General features: G+C 40.6%; 1 protein-coding gene across 1 annotated transcript in view; it reads right to left on the bottom strand.

The window, feature by feature from the left end:
- Nucleotides 1-11,690, bottom strand: part of DROSHA (drosha ribonuclease III) — a 70,798-nt gene extending 59,108 nt beyond the window's left edge. The window contains exons 1-6 of the mRNA XM_082752322.1: nucleotides 11,655-11,690; nucleotides 9,001-9,858; nucleotides 6,531-6,623; nucleotides 5,503-5,734; nucleotides 4,513-4,654; nucleotides 1,441-1,595 (exon numbers count right to left, since the gene is read on the bottom strand). Of these exons, the coding sequence (XP_082608448.1) occupies nucleotides 1,441-1,595; nucleotides 4,513-4,654; nucleotides 5,503-5,734; nucleotides 6,531-6,623; nucleotides 9,001-9,851 (1,473 nt within the window). The 5' untranslated portion in view covers nucleotides 9,852-9,858; nucleotides 11,655-11,690. The remainder of the gene's footprint in view (nucleotides 1-1,440; nucleotides 1,596-4,512; nucleotides 4,655-5,502; nucleotides 5,735-6,530; nucleotides 6,624-9,000; nucleotides 9,859-11,654) is intronic.
- Between the last annotated feature and the right edge of the window lie 26 nt (nucleotides 11,691-11,716).

Below are 11,716 nucleotides of genomic sequence, written 5' to 3' on the forward strand. Positions count from 1 at the left end.
CAAAACACTGAAATACCGTTATCTTACATAAACTAAGGCAATGGCTTCTAACCTCCTCTGACCAAACAAGGAAACAAGCAGATAACACTTGCAAAAAAAAAAGGGTATAATGGTAGCATCAGCTATAACAATTTATTTTTTGACCACCGCAAGCACTTCTGGACATTAACTGAAGTAACAAACACCACTCAGATTAAAGGGTTGTGAAGATCCATCATAAAAGTCTGGTTACTTGTTGGATAACACTATCCAACTGGTAACTTGTATGCACCAGTGTGCACAGAAATCCTTCCCATCTTATGCAACAGTGGTTAGAAAGCATTTTGGCATACCAGATAAATACCGAGGAAAAATAGAAAACCTTCAAATAAAATTACTCAGAAGAAATACAGTACTGGCAAGCTCACCATGATTTGATTTCAGCCCCTTCTAGAAAGGGAAGGGGGAGAAAATCTCAAGGAAGCCTGGGAAAAAGCTTTTCAGCAGGAAATTCATAAGCCATTTATTCCTGAAACTATTCATCCAAGTTATTCCACTTTTTATTTAGCCAATATTATAGGCTAGAACATTACTTTGAAATGTGCCCAAGAGCAACACACATTTTTTTCAGTTAAATGCCTAAACAGTTTGCTAATTTTGTTTTTCATATAAATAAAACCATCTAGCTATGCTCAGTCTTCTTTTTTATATAACTAGAAGCATAAATATGAGTTGGCAATAGGATATGCAACAGACCTTTGAATTACCATAGTGGCAATAAGCATTGCAGTATCTCTTGGCATTACGATTTGCTGCGTGCTAGCCTTATGAATCACACAAAACACCAGTTAAATTAGTTTACTGAGGTGCCATTTGACAAGGAGTTAGAATAGACTGTAAAATATTTAAGTAAGAAAGATGAAAATGGCAAATTTGCAAACAAAAGCTAGTCTTCTGTGCAATGTATACATTCAAAACAACATTTCACAAGCTCAGCAATTACATTTAATGAGAACTATAATCTCCATGCAATTACAAAAGAACCATTAGACAAGAAATTAGGAGCATGAACAGCATATTTAAAACATTATTTATTATGACCTGAGAGCTTTTAGGTGAATAATATGTAAAACAGATAAACATGCTGCCTTCCCTCCATCTCAAAATTCATCCGTGTACCTTTATCTTGGGATTAATAGGACAGCATAAGAGCACTGTTTGCAATTCAGGTTTTATTACCGCTGCCAGACATGACTGCAGCTGAATACTCCCCAGGATTCACACACTTGAAATCAAAAGTGGGGTGGTTTAAAAAAAAAAAAAAAAAAAAGAGAGAGAGAAGAGAAAGGAGGAGGAACTTATATTGAAATAGAGGCTGCCCAGCATATTTGACAACACTTCAGAATTTTAGGTCTACAGGGGAGAGACTTTCAGAAACATGACATTTTCCTCTCACTATACCTGTCCTGGATCATTGTACCACAGTTCTTCATGGAGACGATCAGGGTGTGCTTTTTTACGCTTAATTTCGGCAATGACATCAAAAACTTCCGAATCCGAACTGCTAGAGCAGCTGCTGTCATCCTCAGAGTCACAGTCTGAGTCACTGGAGCTCTCTGATCCATGGAGGGAAAATAAAGTTAGATGAAACATTTCCACACATTCTCTTCCCCAGAATCAATACGTTCTCTAACATGTCATAGCTCAGCAGCGTACTGAAAGTTATTAAAGAAGTGCATGACATTCACACTAATGAAAATGACAGCAACTGCATTTTTTTAATTAAAAGCGACAGCAAATGCTATAGATATTAAAGACCTACACCAATGGAGTGCTTGCTGTTTGGCTGTCAGGCAGCACCACTGATCAGTTATAGAAAAGCAAGTTCAGTTACTTGACAATGAAATACTTCATGGAACAAGACTATTAAGCTATAGCCAACACAAATATTACTCTAAAATTAAACAAACAAACAAACAAAAAACACAAAGAAATACATGACCTCCTGCTGTTTAAAAGGCTAATTCTGATTGCTATGAGTAAAGTGCTTATATTTAGTTCCATTTTACCTAAAAAATGCTCCCTATCTGTAGTAGGGCTTGACCTATTCAAAAGGTTCAAGAAAGCACGCGTGGATATAATTTTTACAGGATGTGTAGTTACTCTTTTTTCAAAACAAGTATCTCTAATAAATCAGTTATCACATTAAAAATCACAGATGAGAAGAAAGCTTTTTTCCATGATTGAAAAAAGCTGATGATAACTGAGTGAATCCATGCTCAAGTTTTACAGCTTTTTTTTTTTTTTTTTGACTTTTTCCTGTACTTACTAAAGCAATTTTTCTGATACATCAAAGGAAAGAAAAACTCTAAACCAAACCAAAACAAAAAACCCACAGGTCTCATGCCTGTTAATGTCTCCTCAACTGAGCATGATGTCATATATCCCTAAACTCCTGTGGTACTTAGAAGCAACTCTTCTATATGTAATGCCATTCATTCCACCGATCTCCTCAGCTCCAATTTAAATAAATACTTTCATAGCCAAGACATATAACATGATACAAGTAAGGTTTATTATTCTTGGAAGGTGGGATGTAACACTCCTTCCATTTTTTTTCATTTTTACTTAAAAGAAAGTATATTACTATACTGCTGGTGCTTTCAAATACTCTGGGGAAAAAATGTAAATGTACATTTATTAAATGTTTCCCCTTAGCTACAAGAAAGAAAAATGAAGTGAAAGAACATAAGAACAAAAGTAATAAGCTATTTTTTTTAAGGGAGAGAAAAATCAAGATGTATTTTGATACAGCCCTTAATTCAGTACAAGATGTTTGTCCTTGGGACATACGATTTACATAGGTCATATGTTCAGTTGAAAGTATATACGGATGTCTGCATATATACGAATATATGCATATTCACAGAAAAATAAGTAAACATGTTTTTTGAAATTTCAAGTTTTCAGTAAATATTAATTATATTAATTAATGTGCAAGCCTAATTTTAAATGCAAAAAGAGCGCGGAGCTTGTGAGAATAAACCAGGGCTCTGAAAGATCAGTATAAAATATCTGAATTTCATGTACTGAAGAAAGCCTTTCATAATTTAAAAATGGTCTTGGAGCACACTGATGTCTCACTAGAATAAACATCTACTTCTAATGAAAGGCACAACAGAGGCCTTTGGCTAGGTACAGAAGACAACCAACTATTAGACCCAACAGAAATATTGTTGTAGGAGAAGCTGGTACAGGCACCACGTCAGCCCAGGTACAGTGCAAATGCAGAGCCTTTGGCTCCCCCAGTAACAGTGGAACAGGAAACACAGCTGAAGTTGCTCTTGGCCCCATCATATCTTATCCTAGAGCAGACAAGGAACATCTTGTGGAGATCCAAGGAAGTGAAACTTTAGACAGGTAGGCTGAATGTAGAAGTTTTGTCCTTCCCTCATGTGCGTGAAAATACCTTCTGAATAACTGTGCAGAAGTCTTTGCTAGTGATTCTTGAGTGAATTTAAACATGCAAATCTGATGTTCAAAAAGGTGTTTGCTTTACACAGCTCAAATAAAATAGGAACATTTTTTTCTTTCCTTTCATCTTTATGTTATTTTAAGCTAGCAGCACATAACTAACTGACCCTGTCGTTATATACACTTGTATTTCAACTTTACAGTTTTTGGTATTTGATTATGAAAGTTACTAGGCTCAGATCTGAGAATCTAAGCATCTCAACATGAGACCATGAAGCATCACTTACAAAGCAAGCCCAGGAGCATCTAAATTAACGTGATATGCCTAAGAATTTCTTGAACACTACTTTCATGGTGGAAACGATACATTATGTAATACTCAGATGCTGGAAGTACAATAAGAACAGCTAACAGTTGTAAGTAAAGCAAATCAGAAAAAACAGCTTTCAACGAGTGATGAGTGAATAAATTGCTAGCAAAAGCTATGCCCTGCTGTTTCAACCAATATTTCCCCAATAACTGATACAGCTAGCAGATATATTTCTCTGTGAAAAGACCCATATGTGAACTGTGATAGTGTAGATCAACTCATACGGCTGCTTGTTATGGCACTGAATTCATTTTCCTTCTACACTGTATTTTAGTTGTGCAACTTTGCTTATTGTGATCTTATGCAGAAATATCAGTTTTCAAAACAGCTTAGCATCACTGCTCTTGCTTCTCTTTTTTTCCTAATAAAGATGAAGAGCAGGAGGTCCTTGCAGCCCCTTATGCACCATACTTTGGCCTATCTGATAGTGCTCAGGGTACTTCCATGCCATGGAAGAGACTTCAGCATTAGGCAGTGCTGGATTCTGTTTTCCCTTAAGCCTTCTAGATAAAGCATCTAGCTCTACTTCAGTCAAAAGCAACAGTAAAACTCTGTGGAACTGCAATAGAAAGGATGGATTTAAAAACATGTATTAGCCTACTGACATCATTAAACATGCACAAGTACTAAAAAGAAAAGGTTAACTACAGTTTGCTCCATTTCAAAGCTTTGCCATCATTTCTGCATACCCAAATCTTCATCCAGTTTGGTCTTTGGTGGCTCCCATGGTGGTCTGGCTGCTTTGGCCTTTGCCTGTCGCTTTCCTAATTCCTCTTCAAACTTTTCATACAGATCTCGGAGCTTGCTTGTTCCTACTACAGTTGAGTCTCCCTGTTAATTAAAAAACAGGTAAAAAAGCAAAGGCAGTGTTGACATTACAGAGGACAAGAGAACAAAGTGTATCAGTGTTTCATAAGGAAAAGCAATGTCGAAAAGAAAAGATCTCCATTCCATAGCTCAAATGAAACATGGAAGTACTTGATCGGGCTTTAAACTAAACACAGTTATTGCTCCTCTAGGTAAATGAGCAGAGAACTTAATCTGCTGGGGAATTATCAAACCTTTGGCCTAGCCAAGCAGAGCTATGGCTAAGCATATTTAATACAGCTCAGTACTGTTTTCTAACAGCTCAGATTTAGAAAAAACAGACCTTCTGTGCAAGTATTTTGTTATTCAGAAGAATCATATCACACCCTAGACACACAGAACTTAACTGATGTTGTTGCCCCCTTTGAAACATTGATTTTACTGTGTCATTCTACAAGAGAAAGAAGAAACCTCCTCACTCAATTACTACTTCTTTACTCCCCCAGCAACTGTTATTGTCAAATAAAAAGAACTGACTTCCTCCTTCTGTATGAAATTTCTCCAGGATTATGGGATGATAGAGTAATTTACGCAGTTTTGTTCAAATACAGGTGTTTATGGATAAAACCTTCTCTCCTGGAGACAAAAATATTCCTCTTTCACGTATCACTAATCTGAATGAAAATAGACTGAAGAAACATGAAAATAGAGAACACCAAAAAAGGTTTCAAGACTGAGATGGCTGGGAAGAGAGAAGGATTCAACACTGAATGACATAAAACATGATCCTGCTGAAGTACTGTCATTAATCAGGTAATCAGATAACCAATAAAGGACTGTGTACAGTGATTTCTGAGTTCTCACGAACATACCACTTGATCCATAGGGTCATTTGAATAGTAGCTTTCAGAATGGGTACAGCGAACCCAGACTGGCTTAAGCAATTCATCATCTTCATCTTCATTCTTTTCAGATGTATTCTCCTCTGACTCTTTGTCTTTGATACTAGTGTAACTTTTTTCTTTACTGGCACTCTGGCTTTCAGACCACCTTTCTCTGTCCTCCTCCCATCGGGGTCTCTTCCTTTCTCTGCTTGGAGAGCAGCTTAATGGAAGAAAAACAAAAGCAATTAATTTTTTTTTTTTTTAACTTGCAACAGTTAGAAGTACTCTATAGTTTAGATCTACTACAGAAAAGTTAAATTGAAAGTGCTTTTGTATTTTAAACCTTATTCAATAATTAGAATAAAAAAACACACCAGCTTAGACTGAAATTCTTACTTGTATTCTAGATCAGTTTCTTAATTTTGTCCCAAAGTTTGAAGCCCATCAACTAAGTTACCGTATTAAGTTTTAATATATATCCCGCAAGCTATTTGTATGAGAGGAACAGGATCTTACTGGAAGGATTATACAGAAACCTGTTTGGCATACCGAAAAAATACTGAAGGATTAAAACCATTGTTTGTGTTAGTCTAACTCTAGCAGTTCATTGAACAACACAAGCTCCAAATTTAGGAAAACTATTTAAAAAAAAAACAACACAATACTTGTCTTTAAAGCCAGTAATGTCTCTGAATTTAACTACCCAGGATTTAAAAGGAAAGGAGCATCAAAACAATAAAAAGTTCTTAAAAACATGATCTAAACATAGAATGAACGTTATGCTATCTTGGTACTTCACAGACCGGGAGCAGATGCACAGGGGAGTCTGAGATGCAGTCGAGTCTCCAGAGATTAATCCTGCTTCAACTCTACAAGGCCTTGAGAGAGCTGTGACATTTGCATGTCTATGAAGATGGTTATAAGATTCATCTCTGAGTTTCAAACTAGGCATGTACGCACATACACATGATGCGCAGAGCCTCATAAATATGAGAGACCAAACCTGTCCTCCTTACCTTCCTGTTCTCTTGTAATCTTTTTTGTATGATCTGTCTGGTGATGGTGATCTTCTGCTGTCACGGTGCCTATGCCTCTCCCTCTCCCGCTCCCTTAAAGAGTTCAAAAACAGAAGTTAAATAAGAAATCTGGCATTTCTTACATTCCACACCCCTGGAAGAGATGCAGAATCAGGCTGAGATCACATTATTCAAGATGACACGACATTCAATGAAACCATCTATCTCAATGCCATACCTAATTCATACTGTATAAAGAACTTCTATAAATTCACCACAGGACTTCTTGCCATTCGTCCTGTTCTTCTGTTACAAATAGTGAAGAGTAAGATTACTGCACCTTTAACCATTCTTAATGCCTCAAGGAACAGAATGAAAACCTTTTCCATGCACAGTAGCTTTGGAAGCACAGCATTAACTCAAATGTTTCAAGCAAGTACTCTTCTCCTGACAGCCACCTCAGGCACGTGCAAAAAAAGCTGATAGAGAGAAAATCAGCCACACTGACACCATGAATCTTACCTACAAGACTCAACATGCAGATACTCATAAGGAACTCAACCACTCAAACATATGTCTGTGGCAAAACAGCCCCAGTTAACAGGAATTATTGTGTTACTTTAGGTAGCACAGATCACACACAGGCAGGTTATCAGACTAACAGCTGACAACTTGTTTGTCCACACTCATTTGTGTAACTGTCACATCTCCTAGTAAATGAGTATGCTGATACACAAGGAAGCACAAATACATGCCTCGGGTGGTTTTGTGGGTGAGCAGGATGATGAACCAAGATTTAGGAGTACATATCTATGCTTCCATACACATATATATGACGTAGCACACAATTTTATAAAGCACAAAGTTCATATGAATTATCTACTGGGCTTCCCTACACCCATTCATCCTTCACCTGTGCCTTGTTCAAGCATGGATCAGCCTTCAGAGAGCATGCTCTGTTGCCCTCTGATTTGCTTGAGAGATGAGGATGCTGTGCAAAAAACCATACCAAGGCACTGTGAGAAGATGTTGAGATACACTGTGAACTAGACCTGGAAACTGTTGACCTCAGCTAGTAACACAGAAATATTTGAGAAGGAAGCTGCTGGAAATACTTTCAAAACTTAAACCTGAACTTTTAAGAACAAATTGTGAAATTATGTGGCAAATAACTGAGTCACCTACACAACACAGAGACTTCCACAGACTCATCATACAGTAAAGGCTCGTGACTTAAAGCCAGCCACATTCAGTTTTAGGAAAATCTTATTCTGGAAACTGAAGTGAGCAGAACCAAACCAAACTAAACTTGCTAAATGTGTTTTGTTTGCTTTTGAATACAGCTATTCTGAAATTATATCTCTGCTTTTTTAAATCAAAGTAGTTTCATTTCCACAGGCACTAAATATAAATTCATGTTTCACATGGGACACATGGAAAAAATCAGATCTTTAGAATTAGAAGCATGTGATCCAGCTACTCTGATAAACTCAACTTTAAAGTATCTCTGAAAACTCTGACCTACATGTAGATCATTAGACAAAAAGAGCGAGCAAGAGAGCAAATTTAAGACTAAACAACTGATGGTGTGCTCTAAAACACCATGCAGCAAACTGTATTAGGCCAATTCATAGCTCACAAGCTGCTTTTATCTATGAAGCAGAGGGACAGAAACTTCATGATACATCCCAAAACTAGCAGTCCACACTCATCTACCTGAATCATAAGATACTAATGTAGCCTACAAAACTTCTTTGTTCCTTTGGACTGGTGCATGAGTTTTCACCTCAGTTCTCCCTGGACATCGCTGACTGGTTTGCTAAGGTCTTCATCCTGAACTGAACTGAACATGCCTACACCGGTCTCCCACAAGGATGAGGATGGAGCAGGATGAAAAACAGTGTGAAAAAGGTTTTTAGTAAAAAAATAACTTACTGTTGCTTTCCGGGGATTACACGTGTGCTATCAGGCTATAGACCCCCAGCCTGTTTGCTTGCTGCCTACAAATGCAGGGCTTTCTCAAAGGGCAAATTCAGGTAACATCTGGGACCATAAGTCTCACACCTAAATCTCTATTTTTTTATTATTATTTTTTTTTTAAGTACTGGGACTTACTGTTTTTAAGGCTCAACTCTGAACAAGGTCTTCCACACAAAATTGTGCCAACTCTACTCTCCTGCCAGATATGTATAAAATCCTGTGGTAGACTAGAGCACCACTCAGTTTTCAAACAAGCTCCTGTGCTCGCAGCCATTGCCACAGACAAGGGGAACAAGTCTATGAGCTTGCAAAGTTGAGGCTGGAGCAGTGTATCTGAAAGATGGCAGAACAGCAGCTCTTTCCACCAGAGATGAGCACTGGCTACCTCCCACATCAGGAGGAAAAACAAGCATGAGGAAATACATGAATTCAATCAAATACTGTAGAGCAGCAACCTCTCCCTTTGCAGGCAGAAGCTATTCCAAGTTACCTGCTACGCTCGTAACTTCTATGATGAGGTGATATCCTTCCTCTGTCATAATCTGTCCGGTGCCGACTGCTTTCCTGCCTCCTCCTGTCAGGGCTCCGGCCTCGATCCCGCCGATCCCCGTGGTTATTGGACCGATGCCTGTCCCCATGGATGTGACTGTGCTCACGATGCCGGTGCTCATCGTAGTGCTTGTTCCTCTCTGGAGACCGTCGATCGCTTTGCGACTTCTCTCCCTGGTATTGGCCCGTGTGCCGAAAATGGGTGCTGCCACCACTGCTGTTGGTTGTGCTGCTCTGAAAAGAGCCAGAGTTGTGCTGGTAGCTGTTGAAGTTGGGTGGTGGGAATGACTGCTGCGAATACCCTGTGGAATACACAGGCTGGTAGCTGACCTGCTGTGGTATGACTGGCGGCGGGGGAGGATGTGGTACCGCCGGAGGGGGCATCATGTATGGAAACGTGCTTTGCCCAGTAGGAGTTGCTGGCACGGGGGCATTGCTAGGGGTTGGCACTGGTGGAGGAGCAGGAGGGAAGCATGGAGGCACCGGGAAGCTCTGCCTCATCTGATGGCTTGGAAACGGTGGCCTCATGGGACACTGGCTGATGGGATTTTGCGTGGAAGGGGGCACTGGAGGAGGATACGGCACAAAGTCTGGCCTGGGTGGCATGTAACCAGTGGCTGGAGGGTTTGAATAGGAGGTTGGAGGTGCAGTCTGCTGGTCATACTGGTATTGTACAGAGGGCTGCTGCGGGTGAATCTGCCGCAGGTTCTGAGGGCGGTAAGTCTGTGTGGAAGTTCTTGCTCCTGGTCCCCCCTGACCACGGGGACATCCTCGTCCGGAATGGAAAGACATGGCTCACCTTTAACAAGGAAAATAAAAGTCCACTGTCACACGAGTTTTGTGGGAGGCCCTTAGCACATTTGAAAGAACTGGTCCTGAAACACTGAAATTGTTTTCTGCAATTTCCTTTAACAGAAGTGGATGATGACCACCACCTTTCAGTGGGAACTGTGCATTCTTCAAAGTGCTAGTACAGGTCATTGTGGCCCTTGATTCCTCTAAACCTTTAATCCATGACGTTAGTCTGCTAGTAGTAGTCCAGAACCCAAACTGGACCATGCTCTGGCTTAGGGTAATGTTTATTCTAATGCTTGATTGATATGACTGGCCATAGGTGCAAACATCTCTACTAACATGCACTGGATACTTTGATACAAAGCCTTCAGGTGCACTGCATCAAAGAAACCAGTCACTTTAACAACCCAGATCCCCCAGTGCAGACTCCTTTCTAGCACAGCACATTGTTCTAAACCAGGCAGAATGCCTTTTCTGATACCTAGTCACAAGCTACCTGATCCAACAAACCATGTATGTTTTAAATGAGTTATGTAGCAACTTACATTGAAAATTTGTGTCCCATGTTTAGTACAGAACCAAGTTCAATAGAAGTTTCACCATATTTTAAGGGAGCCAGATAAACGTTTGTGGGATGAGAATGTTACAGGTCACAGAAGACTCATGAGGTAGGCCATGCTGGTAGTCCAACTTCTTTGAAATAAATGGTTTCCAAAACTCCTCAGCTTTCTGTGAGACCCAGTTACTTTACCAGCAATTGCCAATGCTTCAAGTAGGCTGAAGTCTTGTTCAGAACTACACGTGTATTTAACACATTGTACACCGGGCAGCTTCTGGTGTACAAGCGGGAGAAGAGAAAAGAAATAAGGGGAGGAGAACACACCTCAGGGAGGAGGAACCAAGAGGACACAAAGCATCTCTCGGTACACACCACTGGTGTGGTGTTCATTCCCCCCCCCCCCTTCAGAGCACCCTGCACAAAGGCCAGAGTAAGTCAGAGTCCTGCGTTTACAGGAGGCAACCTTCTAAAGGCTCTCAAGAAGAAACATGATAAAGAAGTCTATATTTTCATTATTTTGCCTGGCAATAATACATTTTTTCCTTTTGCCACTGTTAATTCTAGTCCACTAGGAACTGAAGTAGCTTTGCTTAAGTTCTCAGGTCATGATCTTACATAGCCCAGCCCTGTGCCAGTATACTATTTTATATGCTTTGCTAGTGTTTACATACATCTTTTATTTAAACAGGCTGAACTAAGCTTTCGTAACCTTAAAATAAAGAAGAAGCCGCTGCTGCAGTGTGCCTTAGCTTGCAGCATATTTCTTTTTAAAACATCAGGGCACTCAAACAAAAGGTCTTGCTCTCAGACATGGCTACAAGACCTCACCATCAGAGAGCCACACTGACCCCACTGCCGCAGCTTAGCGGCTTCAGAATGATAAAAACCCTGGGCGAAAACACTAGAGAAAACCGTGTGAAATGCTGTTAAGCCCCCATGTTATTTATTTATTAAAGCTCCCTCCGCTGCAATTTTTGGTCGCGCTGTTTTCATTGAAGTACACTGGAAGGCGCCGAGGACAAGCCACCCGCGTCCCACCACTCGGGAGAACAAATCCATCCGGCTGGTGACAGCCGTCCCTTCGTTAAAACCCCTTCCCCTTGCACCCACGCCACATCCACCCCCTCCCCGGGCTCCGTGCATGAAGCCCCCAGCCCGGCCGCGCTCCTTCCCCGCTCCCTTCCCGGAGCTCGCCCCGGGACCCCCTCGCCCCCCGGCAGCGAGCCGAGCCCCCAGCCCACCTGCCGCCCCTCCGCCGAGCACAGCCCGGCCCGGCCCGCAGCGCCCCGGCTCCGGAAGAGGA

This window comes from Aythya marila (assembly GCF_965140915.1).
Source record: "Aythya marila genome assembly, chromosome: 2".
Lineage (NCBI taxonomy): Eukaryota > Metazoa > Chordata > Aves > Anseriformes > Anatidae > Aythya > Aythya marila.